General features: G+C 44.8%; 1 protein-coding gene across 4 annotated transcripts in view; it reads left to right on the top strand.

The window, feature by feature from the left end:
• Positions 1-14,595, top strand: part of EXOC6B (exocyst complex component 6B) — a 282,178-nt gene that overhangs the window by 39,207 nt on the left and 228,376 nt on the right. For all 4 annotated transcript variants that reach the window (XM_058837776.1, XM_058837775.1, XM_058837778.1 and 1 more), the window contains exons 2-3: positions 5,670-5,835; positions 14,150-14,197. In XM_058837776.1, coding sequence (XP_058693759.1) covers positions 5,670-5,835; positions 14,150-14,197 — 214 coding nt within the window. The remainder of the gene's footprint in view (positions 1-5,669; positions 5,836-14,149; positions 14,198-14,595) is intronic.

Raw genomic sequence — 14,595 nt, 5'->3', positions numbered from 1 at the left:
TGCAGCAGCTCCAGGCTGCACGTGGCAGCTCCCGATCCCTTTGTGGCTTTCTTGGAAAGATTTTTTTTTTCCAGTTTGACCTTTCAGAAAAAAAAACAAACCAACCCAAAAAAAACCCCAAAACCAAAAACAAAGTGGATTTTTAACGAATGCCGAAATTGTGAAACTTCACAACCCAATCCAAGGAATTTCAAAGCCCTTTTCTGTAGTTTTGTTTAGTGAGTGCACTTAAAAACCCTAAAGCTGAGAGATCTGTCAGTGAGCAGAGCTCCAGGGGAGAATTACAGCCTGCTCTGCATTTACCAGATAAGTGCATGTGGGACAGCCCCTCTTCCTCAGACTTTTTCAATCAAAAACCTTTTTGTGGAGCAGCTTTCCTGACCAGCAATTTTTTATGGAAAAGAAGGAAGAAAAGAAAAAAAAAAAAAAAGCAGCCTCCAGGATGGTTTCTGTAGTTCTGTCCCAGCCTGTTCTTAAAACCAACAGAGCCCAAATTGAGTTTAATTCTCGTTTTCTTCCTCCTGGCTGTGGCTCTGCCTTGTGCTGTCGGGGTTATTGATGGCTAGAAATGCAAATTTCAGATGGTTTTTTTTTTTAGGGTGGTTTTTGTGCATCACCCCCCTGAATTCCTGCTTTTTCCAGGAGCGTTCTGGGGAGTTCTGGGCAGTTCCAGGCTGTGTTTGGTGGTTGGGTCGGGGGTGATGATCCTGGGGGTGCAGAGGGAGCAGCTGGAGATGCAGGGTGATCCCAGAGATGTGGGGCAGGAAAAGGGAAGATCCCAGGATGGGAAATCCATGAGGAATGTTGGGCAGAGGTGCCCAGGAGCGGATCTGGAGAGGCCTGGCAGCTCCAGGGGGGTGACACCGCTCCCGTGTGCAGGATTTGGGATCTCCAGGAGGATTTCCCAACCCTGATGGCAGCTGAGGGAGTTGGGTCTGTACCAGCAGCGGGGTGGGAAGGTGCTGACGGTGGAATTTGGGGTTTTGGGGTGTTTTGGGGTGTTTGTTCTTTCATCAGGCTGAGGTGTGATGTGGAGTGTTTGGAGCTGAGAGTCACCACGGGCTCGCTGGGTTCTCCTGGGGGAGGATGAAGCATCCCAAAGTGCTGGAATGTCCATCCATGGGGGCTGGCCTGGCTGCTCCCCTTCTCTCTTCTGGAGGGAGATGGAAGAGGGACCCTGGAAGAGCAGGAAAGCTCAGAAGGGAAAATCCAGGGCTGGAATTTCCTGGAAAAGGGACTCTGAAGGATTGGGAGAGCACAGAAGAAAAGTCCAGGTGTGGATTTCCTTGGAAAAGGGACCCTGGAGGAGCAGGAGAGCTTAGAAGGGAAAATCCAGGGCTGGAATTTCCAGGAAAAGGGACTCTGAAGGATTGGGAGAGCTCAGAAGGAAAAGTCCAGGGCTGGAATTTCCAGGAAAACAGACCCTGGAGGAGCAGGAAAGCTCAGAAGGGAAAATCCAGGGCTGGAATTTCCAGGAAAAGGGACCTTGGAGGAACAGGAGAGCTTAGAAGGGAAAATCCAGGGCTGGAATTTCCAGGAAAAGGGACTCTGGAAGAGCAGGAGAGCTTAGAAGGGAAAATCCAGGTATGGAATTTCCTGGAAAAGGGATCCTGGAGGAGCAGGAAAGCTCAGAAGGAAAAGTCCAGGTATGGATTTCCCTGGAAAAGGGATCCTGGAGGATTGGGAGAGCTCAGAAGGAAAGTCCAGGTATGGATTTCCCTGGAAAAGGGATCCTGGAGGAGCAAGGGAGCTGAGATGGGAAACGCTTCCCATTGTATGCTGGTGTTTCCTTCCTATCTGACACCAAACTTTTATTTTTTCCACACTGAAGTTTGGCTAAAAAGCAATAAAATAATTGAATTTCTAATAACCAAAGGGTTTTTCATCACCAGACATTTATTCCTCAGCTTTTCCACCTCCCAAAGGAATTTTCCCTGGACATTTTGAAATAATTCTGAGATGTTTTTTTTTCCCCCCATTGTCAGATGTAAATCCCAATTTTGCCTTTAAACACAAACACATCGTTGCTGCTGTGGGGTTTTTGTTGTTTCAGTTTATCCCTGAATGGAAGCACAACTTATCCACCTTTATTTTTTTTCTTGGAATTCTCATCTTTGAACTGAGAATCCTTAGGGAGTCGCTGATGTGACCCTGCTAAGAGACCCTGCAGCACTAGGTGGCACTCGGGCTCCAAATTTCACATTTCAGCAGCCAAAACTCCACAAAACTTTAAGGAAGATCCTCCAGCATCGCTCCAGTGGTGCCTCTCCTGGAATCTGAGGAGGTTTTATCCCTTCAGATCAAGCAGGAGAAGGAAATATCCTCCCCCTCACCTGCTCTCGGCTCTTTTACACTGAATTTAAAGAGGTTTGAAAGTTCTGGCGTTTTTGTTTTGCCACTGAGAATCTTTTACTGAACCTGCAGAATTGAAATGGCCTGAAAGAATAAGAATTAAATGGATTTTCTCCAGCCTTCAGCTCTGTCTTGGTATTTTTCCCTGTTTCTTGGAGGTCTTGCAGGGATGGGATTCTCCAAAGGGAGCGCAGATCCCACTGCAGGAAAAGGATTTCCTGTGTCCTCCTGGATTCCTGGAGTTGTGAATCTTCCTGGGATGTTGCTGCTCACTGCTGGGATTAATGATTTTTAATTATTTTATTCTTACAGCTTGGTCAGGTCTGTCATTCCCATTTTTCCCCTCAGATCATTCCCATCTTTTCTGGTCATTCCCATTGTTCCTCTCTGGTCATTCCCATCTTTTCTTTTTGGTCATTCCCATCTTTCTTCTCAGATCATTCCCATCTTTCCTCTCTGATCATTCCCATCTTTCCTCTCTGGTCATTCCCGTTTTTCCTCTCTGGTCATTCCCATCTTTCCTCTCTGGCCATTCCCACCTTTTCTCTCTGATTATTCCCATTTTTGCTCTCTGGTCATTCCCATCTTTTCTCTTTGGTCATTACCATCTTTCTTCTCAGATCATTTCCACCTTTCCTCTCTGGTCATTCCCATCTTTTCTTTCTGATCATTCCCATCTTTCCTCTCTGGTCATTCCCATCTTTTCTGGTCATTCCCATCTTTCCTCTCTGATCATTCCCATCTTTCCTCTCTGGCCATTCCCATCTTTTCTCTCCAAAGGCTGCCTGGAATCCGCTCTGTCCCAAATTTGTCCCAAATACCCGACACAAGCTCAGCTCCATAAACCTCACTCCAAACGTAACTCCTGGATTGGGAGGGAATTCTCAATCCCAGGTTTAGGAGCCAGAACTTCCCAAAGGCAGGGCCAAGGGTGGGATTGCCACAATCCATTAAAAATATCTGTATTTGCTGTAAAAAAAAAACCAGGAAAACAACCCTGGAATTCCTGGAGTGTTCCTTGGTCCCTCTGCTTTTTAGGGAAGCATTTGAAGGACAGAAATTCGGTTTTAACTTCCATCCTTTGGATTTGGTTTTAAGCTGAAGGAGGGCGGGGAGAGATAGGATCTTGGGAAGGAATTCCTGTCTGGAATTCCCAGATTTGCTGTGGCTGCCCCTGGATCCCTGGCAGTCCCAGGCTGGACACTGGGGCTTGGATCCACCTGGGATCCACCAGCCCATGGATGGGGTGGGATTTAAGATCCTTTCAATCCAAACAATCCTGGAATTCCAAGGTGGAATTCCAGGTTTCTGGGTGTGGAGGTCTTGGGCTGAGGTGGCCCCACCAGCTCTGTTGTCTTTTATCAACAGGGTTAAAACTGCTGGAAAAATTTGGGATGAGAAGGGAAAATTTGGGATGGGATTTTGGCAGCTGTGGAGATCCTGGTTTCCATTGTCCCTTTTACCCTTGGAGCCCAAAGAACATCCAGGGGATTTTCCAGGAGGGAAATTTCTGGAATTTCTGGAGGGGGATCAGAGTTGGCTCCAAGATAAAATCTTTGTTTGAGGTGCTCCTGGCCTGGTCTGGTCTCTCAGAGAACACCAAGTGGTGGAAAAAGGAAAAAAAAAGGTTGGAATAGAAACATTTTGGGCTTGGTTTGTCTCTCAGGGAACACCAAAATGGTGGGAAAAGGAAAAAAAGTTGGAATAGAAACAGTTTGGGCTCGGTTTGGGCTGTTCTGGTTTCTCAGGGAACACCAAAATGGTGGAAAAAAGAAGAAATGTCTGGAATAGAAATATTTCAAATATTCTTGGGTTCTGGTCAAGGACAAGAAACAATTTCATGTTTCTCTCAGGGACCATGAAATGGGTGAAAAAAAGAAAGGAAGACTTGGAATAGAAACATTTTGGGCTTGGTTTGTCTCTGAGGAACACCAAAATTGGTGGAAAAAAGAAGAAAGGTTGGGATAGAAACATTTTGGGCTTGGTTTGGGCTGTTCTGGTTTCTCAGGGAACACCAAATAGTGGGAAAAGGAAAAAAAGGTTGTAATAGAAATGTTCTGGGCTTGGTTTGTCTCTCAGGGAGCACCAAAATGGTGGAAAAAGAAAGAAATGTTTGGAATAGAAACATTTCAAGTCCTCTTGGGTTGTTCTGGTCAAGGACAAGAAACAATTTCATGTTTCTCTCAGGGAACATGAAACGGGTGGAAAAAAGAAGAAAGGTTGGAATAGAAACATTTCAAGTCCTCTTGGGTTGTTCTGGTTTCTCAGGGAGCACCAAAATGGTGGAAAAAGAAAATAAAAAAAATTTGGAATAGAAACATTTCAGGTCCTCCTGGCTTGTTCTGGTCAAGGACAAGAAACAATTTCATGTTTCTCTCAGGGAACGTGAAATTGGTGGAGAAAGGAAAGGGAGACTTGGAATAGAAACATTTTGGGCTTGGTTTGTCTCTCAGGGAACACCAAAATTGGTGGAAAAAGAAAGAAATATTTGGAATAGAAACATTTCAAGTCCTCTTGGGTTGTTCTGGGTTCTCAGGGAACACCAAATGGTGGGAAAGGAAAAAAACATTGGAATAGAAAGATTTCAGGCCTGGTTTGGGCTGTTCTGGTTTCTCAGGGAACACAAAATGGTGGAAAAAGGAAAAGAAGCCTTGGAATAGAAACATTTCAGGTCCTCCTGACCTGTTCTGATCAAGGACAAGAAACAATTTCATGTTTCTCTCAGGGAACATGAAATTGGTGGAAAAAGGAAAAAAAGGTTGGAATAGAAACATTTTGGGGTTGGTTTGAGCTGTTCTGGTTTCTCATGGAACACAAAATGGTGGAAAAAGGAAAACAAGGTTGGAATAGAAACATTTTGGGGTTGGTTTGAGCTGTTCTTGTTTCTCAGGGAACACAAAATGGTGGAAAAGACAAAAATGACTGGAATAGGAACATTTCAGGTCCTCCTGGACTGTTCTGGTTTCTCATGGAACACAAAATGGTGGAAAAAGGAAAAAAAGGTTGGGATAGAAACATTTTGGGGTTGGTTTGAGCTGTTCTTGTTTCTCATAGAACATGAAATGGTGGAAAAAGGAAAAAAAGGTTGGGATAGAAACATTTTGGGGTTGGTTTGGGCTGTTCTGGTTTCTCAGGGAACACAAAATGGTGGAAAAAGGAGAAACCTTGGAATAGAAACATTTTTAAGCCCCATTTGGTCCCTGGTTTACGCCCTGTCCCTCCATCCCAGGAGGGCGATTTTGGGGTCAGATTTGGGCTGTTGCCCCTGTTTTTCCTGGAGATGGAGCTGGCAGGGCTGAGCTGGCGTGTCCCTGCAGGTCCGTGTACGATGGTGAGGAGCACGGGCGCTTCATGGAGAAGCTGGAGGCGCGGATCCGCAACCACGACCGCGAGATCGAGAAGATGTGCAACTTCCACTACCAGGGCTTCGTGGATTCCATCACTGAGCTCCTCAAAGTCCGGGGGGAAGCCCAGAAACTCAAGGTGAGAGAAAATCCTGCCCTGACGCTGCCCTGAGCAGCTCTTTTCAGGTGGCTCCATCTCTGGGATTTTCTGGAATCACATCAATCTTCTTTTATCTGGAATTTTTCTACTTAAAAAAAAAAAAAAAAATAGAATATTTATTATATATTAGAAATATTTATTTTATATTCTTCCTGGAGAAATGGGTCGGCCATTGAAAATTTGATAATTATTTGGCCAAACTGGACCAGAGTGGTGCATTAAAAGCACCGAGAAACTTAAAGCTTGTTTTCATTAGGAAAAGTGCTTTTCCTCATGGATCTCATCCCAGTTTCTTGGGCTAAAATAAGTCTCGTGGCCTTTAAAACTGTGCAGAAAGATGAGGAAAAGGTGGGATTTACCCAGCTCTTGGAAAAGTGTTCAGTAATGGGTGGAAAAAGCCATTTGTAGGATGAGAATGTGGAAAAGGGGCTGGAAGGAAACTGGAAAGCTTCGGGAAAAGGGAGCAGGAGGTTGGAGGTGTTTGGGGTCAGGTGGGATTGGGGTTCAAGCTTCCATAAAATACAAATATTCCAGATTTGGGGAGCACAAGAGGGTCAAAACCTTCCTGGTTTTCCTCCCTAAATCCAACCGTGGCGGCTGGGCTGTTCCTTCCTGCCGGAACAAGGCGGGACCGGGCTTGAAAATCCCAAAAAACCTCCCAGAGGAGTCGCTCGGAGAGAGGGGCTGAGTCGTGCGGCTCCCAAAATGTTGTGGGATGTCCCCAGGGAGCAGCACAGGGAGATTTTGTGGCAGAGTGGAGCCTGTCCTGTCGGGAAGGACCTTCCTGGGAATTGGGAAGGACCTTCCTGGGAATCAAGGACTTTCCTGGTGTTCAGGAGTGTGGGAGACCATTCCGTGTGCACTGGAAAAGCCGAAGTTCTAAATCATGAAATCTGTCAGAAAAAGCGAATTTTCTGGAAAAAAGGGAAGAATTGGAAGTCAAGGTGCTGACTGCTGCTTTTAACACCTTTGTTCACTGATTTAAAGCTACCTGGGGCATTTCCAGCAGGATTCCTACTTTACACATCCCAATCTCTACCCCAAAAAGTCCTCTCAGGAACACCTTCCTGAGGAGAATCCATCCAGCAATTCGTGGCAGGATGAATCCATTGGAATTACCATGAAATAAGTTCTTTTTTCCCTTCTTTTTTTTTTTTTCCTTTTCCCAATTTTTCCAAGCCGTTGTTTCCAGCCAAGAATTGCACATTGTTTGTTTGCTCGGAGCTGGTTCCCATTCTGCCCCAACCCCTTTGTTGGTGGCTCACTGTGAAGTCCATCCCTGTCCCCTCAGGATCTCCCTTGATTTCCGTGCCGACGCGATCCATAAAACAGCACATGGCGAAAACGTCCCCGGCAAGTCCTTTCTGGAAGCTCTTTGTGAGGCTTTCCCCGGGGAATCGGCCGTGGATCGAGCGCTGAGCGTGGCTTTGCTCCCAGCCCTTCTTCCTCCATTTGATCTCGGGCTCTTCTCCCCGGGGCTGCGCTTTGAAGCCGCGAGGAAGCGGCGCTGGCAGCGGGGCCCTCCCTGCTCCTCCCGCGCCTCCCGCGCCTCTCGCGTGCTCCTGGCACTGCTCCGCGGGCTGTGAAGGGAATTTGGGATATGGGATGGGATATGGAATATAGTCTGTAATGTATGGGATATGGAGATGGGATATAGAATATAGTCTGTAATGTATGGGATATGGAGATATGGAATATAGTCTGTAATGTATGGGTTATGAAGATATGGAATATAGTCTGTAATGTATGGGATATAGGGATATGGAATATAGTCTGAAACATGGCATATGGAGATGGGATATAGAATATAGTCTGGAATGTATGGGATATAGAGATATGGAATATAGTCTGTAATGTATGGGATATAGAGATATGGAATATAGTCTGTAATGTATGGGATATAGAGAGGGGATATGGAATATAGTCTGTAATGTATGGGATATAGAGATATTGAATATAGTCTGTAATGTATGGGATATGGAGAATGGATATAGAATATAGTCTGTAATGTATGGGATATAGAGATGGGATATAGAATATAGTCTAACATATGGGATATAGAGATATGGAATATAGTTTGTAACATATAGAATATATAGATACAGAATATAGTCTGTGACATATGGGATATAGAGATATAGAACAGAATATAGTCTGTAATGTATGGGATATGGAGAAGGGATATAGAATATAGTCTGTGACATATGGGATAGAAAGATATAGAATATAATCTGTAATGTATGGGATAAAGAGATGGGATATAGTCTGTAACATGGGATATAGAGATATAGAATATAATGTGTGACATATGGGACATGGAGATGGGATATAGAATATAGTCTATAACATGGGATATAGAGATATGGAATATAGTTTGTAACATACAGAATATATAGATACAGAATATAGTCCGTGACATATGGGATATAGAGATATAGAACATAATATAGTCTGTAACATGGGATATGGAGATGGGATATGGAATATAGTCTGTAATGTATGGGATATGGAGATGGGAAATAGAATATATTCTGTGACATATGGGATATAGAGATATGGTATAGAATATAGACTATAACATATGGGATATGGAGATGGGATATAGAATATAGTCTGTAATGTATGGGATATAGAGATGGGATATGGAATATAGTCTGTAATGTATGGGATATGGAGATGGGAAATAGAATATATTCTGTGACATATGGGATATAGAGATATGGTATAGAATATAGACTATAACATATGGGATATGGAGATGGGATATAGAATATAGTCTGTAATGTATGGGATATGGAGATGGGATATAGAATATAGTCTGTAATGTATGGGATATAGAGAGGGGATATAGAATATAGTCTATAACATATGGGATATAGAGATATGGAATATCGTTTGTAACATATAGAATATATAGATACAGAATATAGTCTGTGACATATGGGATATAGAGATATAGAACAGAATATAGTCTGTAATGTATGGGATATGGAGAAGGGATATAGAATATAGTCTGTGACATATGGGATAGAAAGATATAGAATATAATCTGTAATGTATGGGATAAAGAGATGGGATATAGTCTGTAACATGGGATATAGAGATATAGAATATAATGTGTGACATATGGGACATGGAGATGGGATATAGAATATAGTCTATAACATGGGATATAGAGATATGGAATATAGTTTGTAACATACAGAATATATAGATACAGAATATAGTCCGTGACATATGGGATATAGAGATATAGAACATAATATAGTCTGTAACATGGGATATGGAGATGGGATATGGAATATAGTCTGTAATGTATGGGATATAGAGATGGATTATAGAATATAGTCTGTGACATATGGGATATAGAGATGGGATATAGTCTGTAACATATGGGATACAGAGATATAGAACAGTATAGATTCTGTAACATATGGGATATAGAGATGTGATATAGAATACAGTCTGCAACATACAGGATATAGAGATATAACACAGAATATATCCTGTAACATATAGAATATATAGAATATATTCTATAACATATAGCATATATATTAGAGTATATTCTATAACATAGGATCTATAGCTGTAACACAATATATTCTATAACATATAGGACATGAAGATATAACAGAATGTTCTATGATATAACATATAGGATATAGAGATATAACACAGAATATAGTCTATAACATATAGAATATATTGATATAACATGGAATGTGTTCTATCACATAGAGAATATATCGATATAACACAGAGTATGTTCTATAACATATAGAATATAACATGGAATATATCCTATAACATATAGAATATATAGATATAACACAGAATATGGTCTCTAACATATAGAATATATCGATATAACACAGTATATTCTATAACATACAGTATATATAGCTATAACACAGAATATAGTCTATAACATATAGAATATATTGATATAACATAGAGTATGTTTTATAGCATATAGAATATAACATGGAATACATCCTATAACATACAGAATATATATAGATATAACATGGACTATATCCTATAACACACAGGATATATAGATATAACACAGAATATAGTCTATAACATACAGGATATATAGATATAACATGGAATATGTTCTATAACATAGAATATATCGATATAACACAGAGTATGTTCTATAACATATAGAATATAACATGGAATATATTCTATAACATATAGGATATATAACACAGAATATTGTCTATAACATAGAATATATCAATATAACATGGAATATATCCTATAAAATACAGAATAGATATATAGATATAACATGGATGATATCCTATAACATACAGGATATATAGATATAACACAGAATATAGTCTATAACATATAGAATATATAGATATAACATTGAATATGTTCTATAACAGAATCTATAGATATAACACAGAGTATATTCTATAACATACAGGATATATATAGATATAACACAGAATATAGTCTATTCCTGAGGGAGCTGGGAAGGGGCTGGAGAATTCCTGAGGGAGCTGGGAAGGGGCTGGAGAATTCCTGAGGGAGCTGGGAAGGGGCTCAGGCTGGAGCAAAGGAGGCTCAGGGGGAATTTCTGGCTCTGCACAAGTCCCTGGCAGGAGGGGACAGCCGGGGGGGATTTGGGATCTGCTCGCAGGGAACAGGGACAGGAGGAGAGGGAACGGCCTCAGGGCAGCTCAGGGTGGATATTTGGAATATTCCTACATGGAAAGGAATCTGGAAGTGCCCAGGGAGGTTGGGAATTCCCATCCCTGGAGGATCCCAAAGCCCCTGGATGTGGCCCTTGGGGACAGGGGCAGCGCTGGCCCTGGCAGGGCTGGGGATGGTTGGGCTGGATGAGCTTTTCCAGCCGTGATGATTTTGGGATTCTGTGATTTTTTGCAAAGGAGCTTCCCTGCTGTGGCTCAGCAGAGTTATATTCATGCCATGGACAGAATGATGGGATCTTGGGAAGGAATTCCTGGCTGGGAGGGTGAGGAGGGGCTGGGCTGGAATTCCCAGATTTGCTGGGGCTGCCCCTGGATCCCTGGCAGTGCCCAAGGCCAGGTTGGACATTGGGATTGGATCCAGCTGGGACAGTGGGAGTGTCCCTGCCCATGGATGGGATGGGATGGAATGGGATGGGATTTAAGGTCACCCCCAACCCAACCCAACCCATCCCATTCCATGATTCTCTCATACAATTGTGTCATTCCTGATGGATTTTTATCCCAGTCGAGGCTGTCCTTCCTTCTCCAGGAATCTCAGGCCACAAAGTCCTTTTTAATTCCCCACCTTTTTGACCTGTCAATCATAAACCAGAGATTGTTCCTTCTTAATTTCACAGAATCCCAGAGTTGTTCAGGTTGGAAAATCCCATGGAGCCCAACCATTCCCAGCCCTGCCCAGGCCAGCGGTGGCTGCTCCACGTCCCCAAGTGCCACAAATCCCTCAGGAATGGGAAGTCCCCTCCTGCCAGGGCTGGACAGGCACTTTTGGTGAAGGAATTTTTCCCTCATGTGTAGGGAAGAGAGCCAGGAGCAATTCCTGGGAATTCCTGAGTTTGCAGCGTGGAGGATGGCTCCGGTCGCTGTCCCTTCCCTCGCCCTTCGCTGGGAGGGACAGGGATGGATCCAGAGCCGGCTCCATTCCCAGGATTCCTCTCCAGCTCCCTCTGCCCCTCTGGAATGATCCCAAGGACTGGCTGAGCCCCCTTTTCCGGGGCTGTGGATGAAGGAACAGCTTGGCCATCCCGCAAATCCCTGGAGTGCTCCCGGTGCCTCATCCCTCCCCTGCCTGTCCTGTCCCCCTCTGGGAAAAAGCCCAGCTCTGCAAAGCCCAGCTTAGCTACACGGGGTCTGTGTAAATAATCATCCCTGTTTCCATCCAGGCCTGGAGACTCCAGGAACAATCCCAAACACCACCCCCTGCCCCCCAAAAACCGGGAGCGTGCGGGGATCCGCTCCATCCTCGCTTTTCCCTGGAGCTGGGATTGCTGTGTAATTTTAACAGCGAGTTCCTCCGGCCTCGGCGTTATTTTAGGAGAGGTTTTAAATTACCCGACACGGATTCCTTTTTCCTGGTGGGATTTTCGGGATCTGAGCAAATCAAATAATCTTTGGAAGAGATGCTGAGCTCCTGCTCGTAAAAGCTCCATACATCATGAAGGAAATGAGCAGGTTTTGGGGAGGGCAGGGAGCCAGGAGAGCCGGAGCTACTGCAGCAGGGGGAGAGATGGGATGCAGATGCTGGAGGGGAAATCCTGGATAACTCCTTTCTTCCATCCTGGGAAGTTGAAAAAGCACCATGGCTGGGGTGGGAATTAAGCTGTGAGGTTGGATGGTTTCGCTGCTGGAAGCTGCAGCAGGGGGGACATCGGGGTTGCCCAGGATCTTTTCCAACAGGGAAAAAAATTGGATCCTGAATCAGTTTTATGTGGATGACCCCAAAATTCCCCTTCTGTCTGAGCTGGGGAGCTCAGAGAGGACAGAGATTGTGGCATCATGGAATTGTTAAGGTTGGAGAAGTTGTTCAGGATCTTTAAGTGCAGCCACCACCGTGTTCCCGCTAAACCACATTCCCAAGTGCCACATCCACGGGGTTTTGAGCCTTTTTTTCCAGGGATGGAGACTCCACTGCCTCTTTGGGCAGCCCTTTCCAATGCTGGTCACCCTTTCCATGTAGGAATATTCCCAATTTCCATCCTGAGCCTCCCCTGAGGCCGTTCCCTCTCCTCCTGTCCCTGTTCTCTGGGAGCAGATCCCAAATCCCACCTGGCTCCAAGAATTCAGGGACTTGTGCAGAGCCAGAAATTCCCCCTGAGCCTCCTTTGCTCCAGCCTGAGCCCCTTCCCAGCTCCCTCAGGAATTCTCCAGCCCCTTCCCAGCTCCCTCAGGAATTCTCCAGCCCCTTCCCAGCTCCCTCAGGAATTCTCCAGCCCCTTCCCAGCTCCCTCAGGAATTCTCCAGCCCCTTCCCAGCTCCCTCAGCTGCTCCATGCTGGATTTCTGCTCCAGGATGGTTTCACCTTCCCAGTCCCCCTTGGAGCTCCTCCATCCCCATCCTGCTGGAGGACAGCAGAGCCCCACGTGCCGTTCCTTCCCTGGGTGAAATCCATTCAAAATTCCTCCTTCCCACCCGTTATTCCAAAGGGAGCAAAGCTCAGGGCTGGATTTGTGAGATCTCCCACTCCTGGGAGTCCTTTCAGGGCTCTGTCTCCCAGCTCACGGTGTTTTCCAAGCTCTGGGAAAGGTTCAGCTTCCAGAAGGAGCAGAGCTCTGGAAAACAGGCAGGGATTTGTTCCTGGAACGGGGCAGGAATGCAGCCCCAGCTCCCGCTGTGGGGAGAGGCTGGATCAGAGCGGGGTCTCTCACAGGGACGAGCCTGGAAATGAACATTTCCAGCTTTGGGAGCTGCAGAAGGAGATTTTGGGGAAAAATGGGGATTTATGGCATGGAAACCTCGGAGTGATGTGAAATCTCAGCACCCAGTCCTGCTGGAATTCCCTTGGGAATTGGCTGCGTTGATGGAGATCTGGAGCTGGGAATGTTTTCCTAGAAGTTTGGTTTGGTTTTTCCAGCTCTCCCAGGGTTTGCAATCCTTCCCTGCCTGAACTCAGGAGGATTCCCAGAATCCTCTTCCCACTCCTTGGCTGAAGAATGGGAAAACTCCTGATTTTCCATCCTGATGGGCCCCAAATTCCCTTTGTTCTCCCGTGGGTCCATCTGGCTCTGCCCACTCCAGGGAATCCTCAGCTTTGCCAAGTGGGAAATTTTCCCTGGGCAGGATAATCCAGACAATCTTTATCCCAGGTATATAAAAATACCTTGCACTGAGCAGGAGCAGGGATCCATCCAGAGGGAGATGAAGATCCCAAAGGAAGTTTTATAAGGAGTTCTATAAATAGAAATAATTCTTTCTAGGGAAAACTCCTGGTAAAGGGATCCTTTCCTGCTGGGAGATGAAGGAGTTAAAACCTAAATGGAATTTATTTGGTGATGGGGAAGGGAATTAATTCTTCCCCCACTCACTGGAGTTTTCCAAACTGGATCCATGAGAATTCCAGCATCTTGAGGCTTCCTGTTGCCTTTCCCTTTTCTCCAGTGGCAAAGAGGAAAATCCCTGGATTTGTCCCCCCGTGGCAGCAGCTGTTAAATCAGCCATAAACAGCTTTTCCATGGATTGGGAGCCGTGGGGAGGGATGGTGTTTATGGCCAGTTTGTTTTGGTGGGAAGAACATTGTCCTGATTTATGGGATGTGCTTTGTGCTTTTCCCAATATTCCCACAGAACCAAGTGACGGACACCAACCGGAAGCTGCAGAATGAAGGGAAAGAAGTAAGTGATGGATCCAGTCCTGGAATTACAGCCTGGATTGGGATGGGAGGGAGAATTCCCTGTCCAGCCTGGCCTTGTATCCTTGGTTTTCCCTTGTCCACATCCCAGGATTTTTTCCTGGAGCCTCAGTGCTGAGAAATCCCTGTTAATTTTGGGATGTGAGAATTCCCTCCTTGTATCCTTGGTTTTCCCTTTTCCACATCCCAAGATTTTCTCCTGGAGCCTCAGCCCTGACAAATCCCTGCTAACTTTGGGATGAGGAGAATTCCCTGTCCAGCCTGGCCTTGTATCCTTGGTTTTCCCTTTTACACATCCCAGGATTCTTTCCTGGAGCCTCAGTGCTGAGAAATCCCTGTTAATTTTGGGATGTGAGAATTCCCTCCTTGTATCCTTGGTTT

Source organism: Poecile atricapillus, chromosome 4 (assembly GCF_030490865.1).
Source record: "Poecile atricapillus isolate bPoeAtr1 chromosome 4, bPoeAtr1.hap1, whole genome shotgun sequence".
NCBI lineage: Eukaryota > Metazoa > Chordata > Aves > Passeriformes > Paridae > Poecile > Poecile atricapillus.
The sequence above is the reverse complement of the archived record's forward strand: the minus strand, read 5'-3'. Positions and strand labels throughout refer to the sequence as shown.